We start from the raw sequence: 18046 nt of genomic DNA, 5'->3' as shown, positions 1-18046 counted from the left end.
TTATCAGCGAGATCATTCATCCTTTGGTTTTTTGAGATTGGCTTATCTCACTTAGCATGATATTCTCAAATTTCATCCATTTGCCTGCAAATGCCATAATTTTATCATTCTTTATGGCTGAGTAATATTCCATTGTGTGTGTGTGTACGTACATATATATATATGTATATATGTACGTACACACACACACACATACACCACAGTTTCTTTATCCATTCATCAATTGAGGGGCATCTAGGTTGGTTCCACAATCTGGCTATTGTGAATTGAGCAGCTGTGAACATTGATGTGGCTGTATCTCTGTAGTATGCTGATTTTAAGTCCTTTGGGTATAGGCCAAGGAGTGGGATAGCTGGGTCAAATGGTGGGTCCATTCAAAGTTTTCTAAGGAATCTCCACACTGCTTTCCAGAGTGGCTGCACTAATTTGCAGCCCCACCAGCAATGTATGAGTGTACCTTTCTCCCCACATCCTCGCCAACACCTGTTGTTGCTTGTATTTTTGATAATTGCCATTCTAATTGGGGTGAGATGGAATCTTAGGGTGTTTTTGATTTGCATTTCTCTTATTACTAGAGATGTGGAACATTTTTTCATATGTATGTTGATTGCTTGTAGATCTTCTTCTGTGAGGTGTCTGTTCATTTCCTTAACCCATTGGGTTATTTGTATTCTTGGTGTAGAGTTTTTGAGTTCTTTATAGATTCTGGAGATTAGTGCTCTATCTGAAGTATGATTGGCAAAGATTTTCTCCCACTCTGTAGGCTCTTTCTTTGCATTGCTGATAGTTTCCTTTGCTGAGAGAAAGCTTTTTAGTTTGAATCTATCCCAGTTATTGATTCTTGCTTTTATTTCTTGTGCTATGGGAGTCCTGTTGAGGAAGTCTGGTCCTAGGCCAACATGTTGAAGATCTGGACCTACTTTTTCTTCTATAATCTGCAAGGTCTCTGGTCTGATTCCAAGATCCTTAATCCATTTTGAGTTTAGTTTCGTGCACGGTGAGAGATATGGGTTTAGTTTCATTCTGTTGCATATGGATTTCCAATTTTCCCAGCACCATTTGTTGAAGAGGCTATCTTTTCTCCATTGCATATTTTTGGCACCTTTGTCTAGTATGAGAAAATTGTATTTATTTGGGTTTGTGTCCATGTCCTGTATTCTGTACCATTGATCTACCTGTCTATTTTGGTACCAATACCATGCCGTTTTTGTTACTATTGCTTTTGTAGTATAGTTGAAGTTCTGATATTGCGATACCCCCAGCTTCATTTTTCCTGCCAAGGATTACTTTAGCTATTCTGGTTTTTTTTATTCTTCCAGATGAATTTCATGATTGCTTGCTGTATTTCTGTAAGGTACATCATTGGGATTTTAATTGGAATTGCATTGAATCTGTATAGCACTTTTGGTAGTAGGGCCATTTTGACAATATTAATTCTGCCTATCCAAGAACATGGGAGATCTTTCCATCTTCTAAGGTTTTCTTCAATTTCTTTCCTTAGTGTTCTGTAGTTCTCATTGTAGAGGTCTTTCACCTCTTTTGTTAGATTGATTCCCAAGTACTTTATTTTTTTTGAAGCCCTTGTGAATGGGGTAGTGTTCCTAATTTCTCTTTCTGAAGATTCATCACTTATGTATAAAAATGCATTGGATTTATGAGCATTGATCTTATATCCTGCTACTTTACTGAATTCACTTATGAGATCTAAAAGTTTTCTGGTGGAATTTCCTGGTTCCTCTAAGTATATAATCATATCATCAGCAAATAGGGATAGTTTGAGTTCTTCTTTTCCTATCCATATCCCTTCATTTTCCTTGCTCTGTCTAATTGCTCTGGCTAGAGTTTCAAGGACAATATTGAATAGAAGTGGTGAAAGGGGGCATCCCTGCCTTGTTCCAGTTTTTAGGGGGAATGCTTTCAGTGTTTCACCATTTAGAATGATATTGGCCATGGACTTAGCATAGATGGCCTTCACAATGTTAAGGAATGTTCCCATTATCCCTAGTTTTTCTAGTGTTTTGAGCATGAAGGGGTGCTGTATTTTATCAAATGCTTTTTCTGCATCTATTGAAATAATCATGTGATTCTTGACTTTAAGTCTATTGACATGGTGAATTACATTTATTGATTTCCTGATGTTGAACCAACCTTGCCTCCCTGGGATGAAACCCACTTGATCATGGTGCACTATCTTTTTAATACATTTTTGTATGCGATTTGCTAAAATTTTGTTGAGAATTTTTGTATCGATGTTCATTAAGAATATTGGTCTGAAATTTTCTTTCCTCGATGTGTCTCTGTCTGGTTTAGGTATCAGGATAATATTGGCTTCATAGAATAAGTTTGGGAGGGTTCCCTCCTCTTCTATGTCATGGAATACTTTGAGAAGTATTGGAATGAGCTCTTTAAAGGTTTTGTAGAACTCGGCTGAGAACCCATCTGGTCCTGGACTTTTCTTTGTTGGTAGGCTATTGATGACTTCTTCTATTTCATTACTTGAAGTTGGTTTATTTAAATTGTGTATGTCCTCCTCATTCAGTTTAGGCAATTCATATGTCTCTAGAAACCTGTTCATGTCTTTGGAATTTTCTATTTTGTTGGAGTATAGATTTTCAAAATAGCTTCTAATTATGTTTTGTATTTCAATCATGTCTGTTCTGATGTTTCCTTGTTCATTCCGAATTTTAGTGATTTGGGTATTCTCTCATCTTCTCTTTGTTAGTGTGGCTAAGGGTTTATCAATTTTGTTTATTTTTTTGAAGAACCAACTATTTTGTCAATTTTTTGTATTGTTTCTTTTGTTGTTTCAATTTCGTTGATTTCAGGTCTGAGTTTAACTATTTCCTGTCTTCTACTACTTTTGGTGTTGGTCTGTTCTTCTTTTTCTAGGGATTTGAGCTGTAGTGTTAGGTCGTTTATTTGTTGATATTTACTTCTTTTATTGAATGCACTCCATGAAATAAATTTTCCTCTAAGTACTGCTTTCATAGTTTCCCAGAGATTTTGATATGTTTCTTTGTTCTCATTTACCTGTAAGTATTTTTTAATTTCCTTCCTAATATCTTCTGTTATCCATTCATCATATAATAGCATATTGTTTAATCTCCAGGTATTAGAGTAGTTTCTGTTTTCATTTATTTCTAATTTCAATCCATTATGATCTGATAGAATACAAGGTAGTATCTCTATCTTCTTGTATTTGCTAACATTAGCTTTGTGGCATAATATATGGTCTGTTTTAGAGAAGGATCCATGAGCTGCTGAGAAGAAAGTGTATTTGCTCTTGGTTGGATGGTATATTCTATAAATGTCCATTAAGTCTAAATTATTGATTGTGTTATTGAGATCTATGGTTTCTTTGTTTTGTTTGGAAGATCTGTCCAGTGGTGAGAGAGGCGTGTTAAAATCACCTAGTATTATTGTGTTGTGGTCTGTTTGGTTTCTGAAATTAAGAAGGATTTGTTTGACATACATGTATGAGCCACTGTTTGGGGCATAGATATTTATGATTGTTATGTCTTGCTGATTTCTGCTTCCCTTAAGCAGAATGAAATGTCCTTCTTTATCCCTTCTAACTAACTTTGGCTTGAAGTCCACATTATCTGAAATGAGGATGGATACCCCAGCTTTTTTGCTGAGTCCATGTGCATGGTATGTTTTTCCCCATCCTTTCACCTTTAGTCTATGGGTATCTCTTTCTATGAGATGAGTCTCTTACAGGCAACATATTGTTGGATCTTTCTTTTTAATCCAATCTGCCAGTCTATGTCTTTTGATTGATGAGTTCAGGCCATTAATATTCAGGGTTATTATTGAGATATGATTTGTATTCCCGATCATTTGGCTCATTTTTTAAATTTTTTTATTTTTTGATACAACTTGGTTCCTCCTTTATTTGACAATTCCTTTAGGATAGTTCCTCCCTTTACTGATTTGCTTCTTTGTTTTTTATCTTTTCCTCATGGAATATTTTGCTGAGAATGTTCTGTAATGCTGGCTTTCTTTTTGTAAATTCTTTTAGCTTTTGTTTATCATGGAAGGATTTTATTTCATTGTCAAATTTAAAGGTAAGTTTTGCTGGGTATAAGATCTCGATTGGCATCCATTTTCTTTCAGGGCTTGAAAAATGTTGTTCCAGGCCCTTCTAGCTTTTAGGGTCTGGATTGAAAAATCTGCTGATATCCGTATTGGTTTCCCCCTGAATGTAATTTGGTTCTTTTCTCTTGCAGCCTTTAAAATTCTGTATTTTGTATGTTAGGTATTTTCATTATAATGTGCCTTGGTGTGGGTCTGTTATAATTTTTTGTATTTGGAGTCCTATAAGCCTCTTGAACTTGATTTTCCATTTCATTCTTCAGATTTGGGAAATTTTCTGATATTATTTCATTGAATAGATTGTTCATTCCTTTGGTTTGTTTCTCTAAACCTTCCTCAATCCCAATAATTCTTAAATTTGGTCTTTTCATGATATCCCATAGTTCTTGGAGATTCTAATCATGATTTCTTACCATCTTCTCTGGTCAACTTTGTTTTCAAGTTTAAATATTTTGTTTTCAATATCTGAGGTTCTGTCTTCCAGGTGTTCTATCCTATTGGTTATACTTTCTATGGAGTTTTTAACTTGGTTTATTGTTTCCTTCATTTCAAGGATTTCTGTTTGGTTTTTTTTTTCAATATCTCTAACTTTTTATTGAAATGATCTCTTGCTTCCTGTCTTTGCTCTTTTAACTGTCGATTGGTTTGATCATTCAATGCCTGCATTTGCCCTTTTATCTCATCCTTCAGTGCCTGCATTTGCTCTTTCATCTCATCATTTGCTTTCCTGATCATTTTAATTTTGTACATTCTGAACTCCCTTTGTGTCATTGGATTTTATTGATGTAACATCTAGATTTGTTTGGGGCATTTTCTTCCCTTGTTTTCTCATATTTTTCAGGTATCAGTGGACCGCTGAGATATTGCAGATTTCCTTTATTGACTTATAATGTCTCTGAAGATTTCTAGTATATCCCCTCTTAGCCTTCAGTAGCCTTAAGTCTTAGAGGAAGGTGATAATGCTGTGCTACACAAGGAAGCTGCCTCTCTAGGGGTGGTGGCCTTCAGGTGGGGTATATTCCCTGCTAGTGGACAGAGGTGGCTCCACTTGTTGACCAATGGTCATCTAAAGGGGAACTAGGCTGTGGGCTGAGGCAAGGCCTGTTTGGGCCTGTGTTTCTGGTTTTACCGTCCTTGTGGGAAAACCTCACCCAGCAGAGAAGACTCACCTGGTGGGGAGGTCTCGCTGGTCAGTTCCCCTTCTAGAGGTTCCCCTCAATCCACAACTACCACCTGGGCTGGGCAGTCTCCCTCTGCAATGTTCCCAGGGACCCGGACCTACTTCCTGGGCCTGGGCGCCTCGCCCTTCGTAGACGAGTCTCCTTAGGCTGCCCCTCCTCAGAGAAGCTGCCCGCAGTCCTGGAACCTTCGCTCCGCCCCTCAGCTTGTCTCTGTTCAGCTCTTCCACCAAGAAGTCGCGTAGGTCCTGGGACCTTGTTCTGCACCTAATTGCCTGGCTATGCGGCCCCTCCTCTGAGCAGCCACCTGGAGCCCCGTACAGTCACTCCGAGTCCAAGCGACCCACTGCACACCTCTTCCTCCGGGCAGCCGCCCGGTATTCCGTGCGGTTGCTCCGAGTCCAAGTGACCCGCCACGTACCTCCTCCTCCTCCTGGCAGCCGCCCAGAGTTCCAGTGCGGTCGCCACGAGTCCAGGCAACTCACTGTGCACCTTCTCCTCCCGACAGCTACCCGTAGCCCTGGTGTAGTCACTCCGAGTCCAAGCGACCCACCGCATGCCTCCTCCTCCGGGCAGCCGCCTGGAGTTCAGGAGTGGTCGCTCTGAGTCCAAGCGACCCACCACACTCCTCCTCCTCCGGGCAACCACCTGGAGCTCTGGTCTGGCCGCTCTGAGTCCAAGCGACCTGCCGCGCTCCTCCTCCTTCTCCTCCGGGCAGCCCCCCAGTGTTCAGGAGCGGTCGCTCTGAGTACAAACAGCTCGCCGTGCAGCTCCTCCTCTGGGTAGCCGCCTGGAGCCCCGGTGGGTTGCTCCGAGTCCAAGCATTGTACTGAGCAGCCTCCTCTACAATGCTCCCAGTTGTCCGTGTTCACTGCTCCAGCGGGGGGAGGGGTGTCTCATTGGGCAACTCTACTTCACAAAGTTCCCTGCTTTCTGGGACTATCGCCCCATCCGGGAGGCCTCCCCAACGGGAGAGACCCAGCAGCTTTGAGTTGTTCCCAAGTCTCTCAGTGTCTCCTCTTCTTGAATCCTGAGTCCTGGAGCAACATGAAATGCAGCCACCCTCTAGTCCACCATCTTGAAACCTCTGATTTACTCTTAATGTTAACATTACTAGGCAGTTTTCTAAAGAATTTTTCTTACTAAAAATTTTATATTTAAATTATAAATTTTTCTTGAAGTCATGTGGTAAATTCTAATTTAGTGTCCTTGAACTCTAAGCTTGGTTTGGGTGTTTTCTTTGAGGTTTATTCTCCTGAATGAATGCTGAGATATTGGGCAGAAGGAAATGCCAGCTAATCCAGGAATAAAATTATTTCTCTTTTACTCTTGAAGAAGACTGTGTTTTGTTTATTCCTGATTTCCTTTTCAGAATATTAGTTCCATCATGGGAAACTTAATGTGAAAAATAAAACAAAATATCTAGAGCAGTTTCAAATTAGAGATATTTAGGATTTATATTCAGTGACCCTGATACTTAGACCTTTGAGTTTTAAAATTAAATAACATAATACATGAAAATAGATTGAAAAGTTAAATTGATTTGTATTTTTTAAAACCTCCCCTACTTTTCATCCCCATTTCTGTTTCTCAAAGATAAAATTTTTAATTATTTCCCTTGGATTTACCTCCTTATTTCTTTTTTTTTTTTTTTTTTTTTTTTTTACCTCCTTATTTCTAAATAATGTATTTATATGACTTTGTTTCCTTCATACATTAGTGGGAAGATGAACATTTAGTTTAATACTTACTGTGTCCTTGCATTGTTGAAATAGTTGTATCATAATTTTGGCTGAATTGGTAATCAGGATTTACATTTTTATGACTCTAAGTATGATAAAATTCCATTAAAAAGTGTAATATAAAATACCATAAATATTTTTATTTGCTTCATTGAGTATGTGTGTGTGTGTCTGTCACTAAGTCATTCCCAAACTTTAAAAATCCCTTTAACATGGTCTAAGATGATTATGAAGTTGTTGGCCTCAGCAGCTAATTAGATGGATTTGCCATTTAGAGAAAAAGAGACAGAACAGACTTATTTTTACCATAGTTAGTGAGGTGGGAAAAGCAAGTAGCCCCGTCTCCTGCTGAAGTGTCGGGTGTTTTCAAGGTCTAAGCCTTTCCAGGTTCTGTTGCTCTTATGAACTTCTTGTTGGCTTTTAGAGTGCCATCTTTCTCAAGCTCACTGTGCAAGCTTGAATATCAGCTTCCTTTATTTGACTAAGAGCAGTCTTATGACAAAGAGATAAATTATAATACCTTTCTAAGGGAGTTTGAAACAAAGAAGTATCACTTGTTTCAGTGAGGCAGAATTCAAGATATATGAGAAAAAGCAGAAGGCCATTGAAATAGAATAGCATCACTAAGCTAGAATATTTGAATAACATCAAATAGTTTTGGTATAAGCATATAGTTTCCATGAAGGAGATGCAGGAGATACAGCTGGGAAAATAGAAGCCAGATTGAGAGAGGTTGATTGACATGCTTAACTTGGACTGGATAATGTGAGACCATTTAATATATTCTGAAGAAGTTAAAAATCAGACTCAATTCTTCTAAAAAGGATCATTCTGTTTATGATAGATACAATGGGTTTGAAGTTTGTTTATCATAGATACAGTGGGTTTGAATAACTAAAACTGGAGGCAGTGAAAAAGGGTCTATTATAAGCATTCCTGTCTCAAACTGAGGTTGCACAATTGAAATAGAAAAAAAAATGGATTTCAGGGATTTAGAAGGTAAATCCTTGTGAATCCCTGTGACCCAATGGTTTGGGGGAATACAGGAGAAGTATGAGGTTTAGAATGATTTGACAAACTGGATAGAGAATAATTACAAAGATGATAAAGAGGGAAAAGTTCCTTTTTAGCTGAGTTGAGCTGGGAGTTCCAGTTACAAAAGAAGTTCATTATTTAATAGTTAATATGAAACTCAGAATTCTAGGCCTACTCATTTTAGGCTTATCGCTCAGTGCTTTTAGGGGTTTGGGGAGAGGAACTAAAGTGAGAAAGCAAAAGATCCAACTCTGGGTGAGACATGGCTCTTGGATTTTTAAGGTCCAAAAATATATAAGAAAGAATTTTCTAAATGTAACTCATCTGTTCAGAGGTAATGTGGACTCATTTTACTTATCTTACAGGTGAGCGAAGCAGGCGTTCATAGGCCCCATGTTGGTGGAATTCATGGTCGCAGTAATGATGGGGCTTATTCTCTTGTCCTGGCTGGTGGATTTGCAGACGAAGTAGTAAGTCATGATATGACCTTTTCTTTAGAATCTGTCTTGATTATTCAGCAAAATACAAAAGCTTTGTCTAGGCTACAACAAAAACTGTCTTTTTAAAAGCATTGTTTTTATATTGAAGCAATCAGTTGTATACAGTTATAAGGGAAATCAGTTGGCAGTATCTAATCTTTACATGTACACACACACACATTTGTATTTATAACTGAATATTCTGAGGATACTACATTCTCAATGGAACTCAGTTTTTAAAAATTAAACTTACTACTTTGAGATAATTGTAGATCACAATAATTAATTGTAGCTTTAGAAATAATGCAGTCATCCTGTGTCCTCCACCCAGTTTCCTCCTGTAGTGACATTTTACAAAACTGTGCAGCACAATATCACAACCAGGATATTGACATTGACACAGTAAGGATGCTGAACATTTTTATCACAATTTCCATTGTTTTGTTGCCCTTTTATAGTTATACTAGATCCTCAAGCTCTCCCCAACCCGATAACCATTAATCTGCTCCTCATTTTTATAATTTTGTCACTTCAGAAATTTTTACAAATGGGACTATGGATGTACCTCAGTGATGGAGCATTTGCCTGGCATATACCAGGCCCTTAGTTTAATCAATAGCATCATGGAGGGGAATTTTTTTTTATTTTTAATAAATGGAATCTTGTAGTTTGTAACCTTTGGTACTGACTTTCTTCCCTTAAGATGATTCTCTAGAGATTTCGACATGTCAATAGTTCATTCCTTTTTATTGCTGAATACTAGTCCATGGTATGAATGTACCACCATTTGACCATTCACCTGTTGAAGAATTATCTGGATTACTTCCAATTTTTAGCTATTATGGATAAAATTATAGTAAACATTTGTGTACAGTTTTTCTGTAAGCATAAATCCTTATTTCTCTGGGATAAACAAGAAGTACAATTCTTGTCAAGAAGTACAGTTCCAAGGTCATATGATTGTTGCATATTTATTTTCAAAAGATTGCCAGACTTTTGAATTTTACCTCAATAAAGCTATGGGAGAAAAAGAAAGATTGTCAAACGTTTTACATTCCATTTACATTGTGTACCATTTTACATTCTTATCAGCAAGGTATATGTGATTAAATTTCTCAGCATTGCAACAGCATTTGCTGCTTTTGCTACTTTTTATTTTAGCCACAATGATAGGTGTGTAGTTTATCTCATTTTTAGGATTTTGGGGGGATTGAACCCAGAAGCATTCTATCACTAAGCTATGTCCCTAGCCACTGCCTGTGCTGTCCTGCTTTTTCCTTTTTTTTTTTTTGTTGTTGTTGTTGTTGTTGTTGTTGTTGTTGAAACAGGATCTCAGTATTGCCTAGGCAGGCCTTGAATTTGAGATCCACCTGCCTTAGCCTCCAAAGCACCTGGGATTACAGGTACATGCCCCTTTGCCCTGCAGTTTTTCTTATTTTAATTTGTATTTCCCTAATGGCTGATGATGTTGAACATCATTAATTGGCTATTTGTCATCTCTATAGCTTCTTTGGTAGTGTAGTTCTTCAGGTTTTTTGCCCATTTTTAAATTAGATTATTTGTTTTCTTGCTGTTCAACCTGTATTTTCTCCCAGTCTGTTTTATTTGCTTGCCTTCATGGGATGTTATGATGCATTAGAGTAGCTATAGAGCACAGTTATGGTGTGCTTTTAGACAAAAATAGCAAAGCTTGCCAGCTTTCTAATAGGCAAATTTGGCAGCATATTTATATTAACATGGCAGAGGACATTGAAAATGGAAATATTCATTAGTCATTTGCATACTTCTTTAATATACATGTTCTGAAGCTATATCTTCATCAGAGGTAGTGCTGATATTATGTAGTATATTAAAGTCTTTAGAACTTTTTGAACTCTGTAATAAAACCAACTAGAAATGGAATCTCTTTAGCATTTATTTTTTAACATCTGGGAAGTTATATTTGATCTGGACTCTGACATTTGTTGTGTATGAAACTTTGGGCAAATTATTTAACTCCAGTAAACTTCCCCATATGTCAAATAGAAAAAATAGTAACATTATTTATATTAAAAAGAGAGTTATATGAAATTATGTAGTCCTGGAAACATAACAAGGACTCAGATGGTAATTATATTCTCTGTAGAAGAAGCTTATCTTAACGATATGAAGCAAACTACATGTAAAGCTAAAAATGAGTACCACGTTTAAGTGGTAGAATGATGTTTCTATTTCCTTTTTTTTTTTTTTCCATTTTTGGAATATAGTTACTAGTTGAACACTAAAATATTTATGGAGAAATGAACTGTTATTATTTGTGTTAAATATTTAATTCTGAGTCTGTTAAATGTAAAGAATAATTTACTTTAGGACTGAGATGACATACAGACTGTTTGCCTGCTAAGATGTACCTGCAGATATTAATGCATAAGTGTTTTCAACCTTTTGCTCTATTATAGGCAAGGAATAGATAAGGGAAACTTAAATAAGCTTTTCTCATTTGAGAGAAATTTTGTTCTGAAACCTTGAATTTGGTGTAAATTTCATGTAACCAGTGATCTTTGTTCTCTTTGGATGAATGGACATGAAACTCTTGAGTACCTGTTGGTAAACTAGTTAATACTGAGTCTAGTAACTTGAGAATTAATCAAATGCTAGTTTTTGTGTCCCGTGTTTGGGTGACCTTACTTGAAAAGTAAGGACCCTAAAAAGTGATCTGCCTCTTCTCAGTTGTTTTGAAAAGTAGTTTACTCAGCAATCAAAAAAACTCTGGAGCCACACTGTTTGGGGTTTGTGTCCTGGAGCCATCTCTTCCTAGCTCTGTAACCTTAAGCATGTTATGGTACCTTTCTCTGATCTGTAAAATGAAGTTTACACACTTAGCTCATAGGCTTGACATGAAGGTTAAATTAATTACATGTAAAGTGCTTATTAACCCCACATACACAGTAAGTGTATGCAAGGTAGGCATTATCAGTTGTAGTGGTACCCAGTTTTGCAGGTATGAAAAGGGTATTGTTGAAGAGAAACTGGCAAAAAAATGAAGTTCTATTCTACATAAACTTGAATTAAAGAATCATTAATAGTATCTGGAAAAAGTATTGTGGTTTTAATTGTGCTTTAAGATAGTTTATCTGATTATGGGGGATGTTGAGAAGATTAAGATGAATGTCTTCTATGTGATAAGGTTGATGGTAGGAATGGGAACATGCAGCTGCTTCAACAACTTGAAAGAAGAGAGACTGGGAAATTGCATTACTCTGGGGCAGAATCATGTCCCTTGTGAAGAGACAGCTTTTTTTTCTGTGAGCTCTTCCTAGGCAGCAGCCTCATTTAGGCTCCTGCTAGGAGCACAAGTTAGTGGATCATGGACTTGGAGATGCAACAAATTTAGGCTGATAATATTTCCTTAGGAAAAATAGTCTCAAATAATGTTGACTGAACTCTCAAGAATCTAGCAAATCTTTTTATTCCTCTGATAATATAAAGTTGTTTTTGTTATAATCATTGAATTACAGATGAGTTAATATTACAGAATTTCAACTCTTATTTTTGATCCTTGATTATTTGGTTATTTGTTACCTGAGGAACTATCAGAAATGTGTTTGTAATCCCAGCTATTCAGAAAGCTGAAGCAGGAGGATTGCACTTCAGATCAGGCTCAGCAGCAAAAACTGTCTCTAAAAATAAAAATTAAAGGACTGGGGATATATCTTGGTGGTAGAGCACCTGAATTCAATCCCCAGTACTGAAAATGTAAATAAAATTAATTTTTTTAAATGAGACAATTTTTTAAAAGGGGTTCTAGATACACTCACTAGAATTCCTTCAATTATAATATACACTAAAGATGAAATTCCTCGATGTCTTATTTTCTTTAAATAGAGACCTCAATATTGCATCAACAAAAAGTGAATTCAAGGGTTTTAGACCAGTAAAAACACTTTTAAAGCACGGGGTTTTAGTTAGGCTTTTAATCTAAAGGAAAAAAGCCAGAGGTGTATAATTGACCTCATAGCAAGTAAAAATTTAGTACATAAAATGATAAAAACATCAGGAAAAACACCAATTAAAGTGATTTTGCATTAAAGAAAAATCAATATTTAGATAGTGTTGATAGAATTAGTTGTATGATGCTGGGTGTGGTGGAGTATGTCTATAATCCCAGTGACAACACCTTGGAAGACTGAAGCAGGAAGATCACAAGTTTGAGGCCAGCATTGGCAATTTAGCAAGACCCTGTTTCAAAAATGGGGGCGGGGGGGCAGAGGTGCTGGGATGTAGCCCAGTGGTTGAACAACTCTGGGTTCAGTCCCCAGCACCCCCCAAAACAGTTGTGTTGATAGTTACTTTACTTTTCTCAACTTCTTCTGAGTTACTGAGCAACTTAGTAATACACTATAAATTTTTAGCTACTACAGAAATAATTGTGCAACTGGTTGGTATAATATCCTCTTTTGGTATTTTTCTTTTACATGTAGTAGATATTAAATACTACTTTAATTTTTAAATTAATTTCCAAGTTTTTTAATAGTAAAATGATTATTTTACCTGACCGTATTACAGATGAACTCAGAGTATGAAATGTAGAAAATGAATTATTGGAATTCTAATATGAAGTTTTAAGATAAACTTGCCTCCTAAAATTTTTTAATACCAACATTAGAATGTCAATATTCATCACCAAGTTTTAGGTATGGTATAGATGACAGCTGTGAATTCAGTTATGGAGTATTTGTGAAAGTGGTACTGCTCTATAAAGACTGTAAGGACTGAGGGTGTAGCTCAGAGCATTTGTCTAGCATGGGCAAGGCCCTGTGTTCAATCCCCGGGACCACAAAAATAAAAGCCAGATATGGTGGGACCTGTAGTCCTAGCTACTTAGAAAACTGAAGCAGAAGTATTGTAAGTTTGAGTCCAACTTGGGCAATTTAGCAAGACCCTTTCTCAAGATAAAATAAAAAGGGTTGGGGGTCTAGCTCAGTGGTGTAGCCCTTGCCTAGCAGATGTGAGACCCTGAGTTCAACACCCTGTATTGTGCAAAAAAAAAAAAAAAGTTAGTATTGATATGTTTATTAACATTGAACTAAATGAACTATGATATTTCCAGCCCATAAGACCTTGTCTTGTAATATTCTGTATATTATTTGACTACATATATAACTTGAGAATATCCATGTTTGGAGATGTTGGAAGTTATAACTTAAAAGGGAAACTTTAAATCAAGTGATATAACTTGAAGGTGTACTACACACAAGATTGCATTTGAATTTTGCATTATTTTGATAGACCACAAGAGAACGTGTCAGTTCATAATATCCTAACCAAACATTCTAACTCTAAAAAGAGAATTGGTGGAATATACTTGAGTTTAAGTATCTTAATGTAAAAATCTTCTCCTATAGGACCGAGGTGATGAATTCACATATACTGGAAGTGGTGGTAAAAATCTTGCTGGTAATAAAAGAATTGGTGCACCATCAGCTGATCAAACATTAACAAACATGAACAGGTACTATTATAAAGATGTTTAGAATTTGGATGTTGTATGAAAATTTGATTGTAGGGTCATTACTTATAATTTATGCTACAGAGCATAAAGATTTGAAATTAAAATTTCATTGATCATATAATTATAAGCATTCTAACTTATTTCTTCGTACTATTAATTTTCAATTGGCATAATTCCAAGTCTTATTTAATACATGTGGTTGTACTTTTTTTTTAAAATGTTGATACCTTTAAAGGAAAGGAACCTATATAATTTAAATGAAATTGAAGACAAGGTGGCTTGTTTACTGTGCTGTAAGCTAAAATAAAGTGATGTTCTATTCAACACAGATTTCTTTTAAATTGACAAACTTCATTTTAGAGGAGACTCACTCATGCGAAATAGTATTGTGTTTAGGAGCCACATGTGCAAATAAGTGAAATATCAAATAACTTAATCAGATCTGCACTCAAGCATTTATATTCATAGGCTGCCTTTTGAGTGTTATAAATGAGGTTTGTTTAGTTACAAATGGTCTTTTCAAAATAAATCTTAAGGCATTACGGAAGAGCCACCTTGTGCCTACCTTTATTCTGTAGAAATATTAATGACACTCTAGCTCCATGGGAACAGAAAATTTGATTTCATAATATTTTGTTTTATAAATGCATGTTCATATCAATATTAATAATAGATAAGTAACCTAAACATCAGACAGCAAAGATCACATTATAACATGTCACTCCAAATTTTTGTGATCATTTCATATAATTAAAATTTTGTGTATCCTATTAAGAGTATTTTGTGCATTATCTAGTAAAAGTATTTTCACTGAGTCTAAATCACTCAGTTTTAAATAGTGTCTCCTTAATTTCTGATTACCATGTGAAGTAGAGAACATACCAATATGATTTCAACACTTGATTGCATACCAAGTTACACAGAATCTGTTTTTATGTCTTGTATATTATTTCTGACAATAGGATTATTTTACTGAACCAGCAGAGGAGACAGGTCAGATTTGCTGGTGAAAAAAAAAAAAAAAAAAAAAAATTCCTGAGGCAGGAGTCCAGACCATAGCTGGACCTTTTCTACCAAGAAGGCAGTTCTTCAGGAAGAATGATCTTAAAAGAAGTTAGAAATAGTTTGATGCATATTTGTCAATGAAAATATATCTTGAATGTGCAAAATGACTTTTTAAAGTTGTCAAATATGAAAATTATATTTTCCTGTTAATAATGAGACTATTTTACTTGAATGAAACTTCTTTCATCAGTACCCATATTTGTAGATTCCTTTCAAGCTTTTGTACATACAAACCTAATAAGCATTGTGAAAATCTCTTTAGAAAATAATTGACCAATAAAAATGTTGTGAAAATGAAATATCAACTGAAGAAAATTTAGGGTTGACTCACCATGTAGACTTTAACATTCACTTGGCTACTTTAAACATTAAATTTTACACCTTCTGACTGTAAAGACCTTCAGGGCAAAGAGACCTATATCTTAGGAACATGAAAACTGGGGTGAGAGTCTTTTAGGTCTAACCCATTAGGATACTCTTTCCCAAACAGAATATAGAACAATTCCTCTTTTGCTTCTCAGCTGAGAAGTTGTTTAACACTTTTTTGCTTCTGAGAAGTTTATTCCTAATTCTTCCCAGCTCTTCGACTTTAAGGAACTGAAGAAGGTAGCAAGATAATCTGGCCACCCTTTATCAGGGAAGTTAGAGGAAAATGATTGGGTGAGCAACAGATAGAGTAGTGGAAGAGCTTTGTTGCTGTTTTGCCTAGTTTCATCTGTCATTCATTCTTGAATGACGTTTATACTTACCTGAACCCAGAACTAAGTTGACAGTGCCAGTCGGTGGTGGCAGTAATTATGAGTGAAGACTCCTTGAGCTTTAAAGCATGTCACTCATTGAAATGAAGGTAGTAATTATCCTAGCCCTTTAAGAAAATAAAGTATGCTGCTGCTTTCTTTCTTTCTTTTCTTTTCTTTTCTTTTCTTTTCTTTTTTTCTTTTCTTTCTTTCTCAGGAATTGAACCTAGGGGCACCCATCCACTGAACCACATCCCCAGCTCTCTTTTCATTTTTTATTTTGAAACAGGGTCCTATTAAGTTGCTTAGGGCCTTGCTAAATTGCTGAGTGTGACTTTTAACTTGTAATCCTCTGCCTCAGCCTCCCAAACTACTGGAATTACAGGTGTGGACCACTGTGCCCAGTTAAAGTATGTATGTCTTAATAAGTATTCCTTAAGTAAGACATAATACTAACCATAGAGTTAAGGGCTATATTTTCTTCTACTTCCCAAAGTTGTAAAAAGTATCTATCTCCCTTTAAAAAAAGATAATTTGGTAAACTTTATTCTGACCACAGCTATAAAAGATTTTTTTAAAAACAAAATACTTCAAGCTTTCTGGTCACAGCTATACAAGTTGTTTTTAAAAACAAAATACTTTAAGCTTGTTTACTTTAAAAATATAACTGTGATCAAGAGATTGATTTTCAATATGTTAGTCTTAACATTTACTTTTTAAGACTACATAAAAGAACCATGCCCTGAAAAAGTATTTTATATCATATCTGATTTGACCAGATTGGGCATACTATTTTTTCCTGAGCCTCTGTGTTCTCAATGTTTTCTTGTCACTTAAGTTAGAAAATAGGTATCTTAGAGGAGAATACTGATTTTAAACAAATTGTAATATTTTTGGTAGAATTAGGTTCTCCTAAGGAAGGTCTTCTAACATCTGATTAGCTCACTGATTTATTACTACTATGTGAGTACACACACTAAGGAAATTTGGCTGTCAGATGTTCATTCCAACTCACTGTTCCTCCTTGTCTGTAACTGATAGTGACATCTCAAATAGTCAAAAATTTTTAAGGTCATGATGTAGCACAAGCATTTTGACTCTTCATTCTTATTTAAATTCATCTTTCTATGGAGACCTTAAAAGAATATTCTCATTATTACCCTTGTTCTTAATATCCTTTAAACTTTCAGGACTTTCTTGTCTGGAATGTGGAAAATAGGAAGGTCATTTGTACCTTACTGACAAATTTATTTTTCCGGATTTCTTTCTACATTATTCCAGCAGTTTGCCTCACTCCCTTATCAAAAATAACTATTAAAACAATCACTTGCTTTAGTTTTCCAACGTTCTCCCTCCCTTCAACAAACGTTATTTAAAGAAAATTCCATGTATTTTTAGTTGTTTTCTATTATACGTGGCACAGATGTTGTTACTTTCAGAAGAACCCTACAGGCTATCTGAGAACCAATCCCCTGGCTTGGGGGTGACATCAGAAAACTGATTTGTCTTCTCTGCTGGTGGGGGAAAGCATAATCCTATTATCTGGAATAATATGGAAAGAATCATAGAATCTTAACTATCAGGTAAGGCATAATTCACCTTTTAATTGAACTAATGACTCGATTATATACTTGAAGAAAGATTACTTGGTATAAAGACTTTGTTTTATTTTTTTAGGGCATTGGCCCTAAACTGTGATGCTCCATTGGATGATAAAATTGGAGCAGAATCTCGGAATTGGAGAGCTGGTAAGCCAGTCAGAGTGATACGCAGTTTTAAAGGGAGGAAGATCAGCAAATATGCTCCTGAAGAAGGCAACAGATATGATGGCATTTATAAGGTGCTCTATCTGGCATGACATCTTGTTAGTCATTCTTCCTGGGCTTTCAAGACAGGGCTGCTACAAAGAACTACTGTTGGGTGGGCTACGGGGAAAAGTAGGGTTAGTGTTGTTATTTTTTACCTTTTCTAGAAATCGAAGAGATACACAAAGTGAATTAACTTTGATACTTTTTTTAAAAAAGCTTATTTGAAGTTCCTAAGTGCAGTTATTGTGGGTTAAGATCTTTTAAATAAGTATATATTCTCTATGATAAACATTTAAATAATTTGGCCATTATAAATGTTGTGTTGATTCTTATATCTTTTCAGAATGCTTTTTTTTTTTTTTTTTTTTTTTTGGTACTGGGGATTGAACCCAGGGACACTTAACCCCACTAAACCA

At 35.8% G+C, this 18046-nt stretch overlaps 1 protein-coding gene across 3 annotated transcripts in view; it reads left to right on the top strand.

Moving 5' to 3' along the window:
- The window catches only part of Uhrf2 (ubiquitin like with PHD and ring finger domains 2), an 88276-nt gene that overhangs the window by 60266 nt on the left and 9964 nt on the right, over positions 1 to 18046 (top strand). For all 3 annotated transcript variants that reach the window (XM_047524149.1, XM_047524148.1, XM_047524150.1), the window contains 3 exons: positions 8416 to 8520; positions 13914 to 14020; positions 17500 to 17662. In XM_047524149.1, the coding sequence (XP_047380105.1) occupies positions 8416 to 8520; positions 13914 to 14020; positions 17500 to 17662 (375 nt within the window). The remainder of the gene's footprint in view (positions 1 to 8415; positions 8521 to 13913; positions 14021 to 17499; positions 17663 to 18046) is intronic.

This window comes from Sciurus carolinensis, chromosome 14, assembly GCF_902686445.1.
Source record: "Sciurus carolinensis chromosome 14, mSciCar1.2, whole genome shotgun sequence".
Classification (NCBI taxonomy): Eukaryota; Metazoa; Chordata; class Mammalia; order Rodentia; family Sciuridae; genus Sciurus; species Sciurus carolinensis.
The sequence above is the reverse complement of the archived record's forward strand: the minus strand, read 5'-3'. Positions and strand labels throughout refer to the sequence as shown.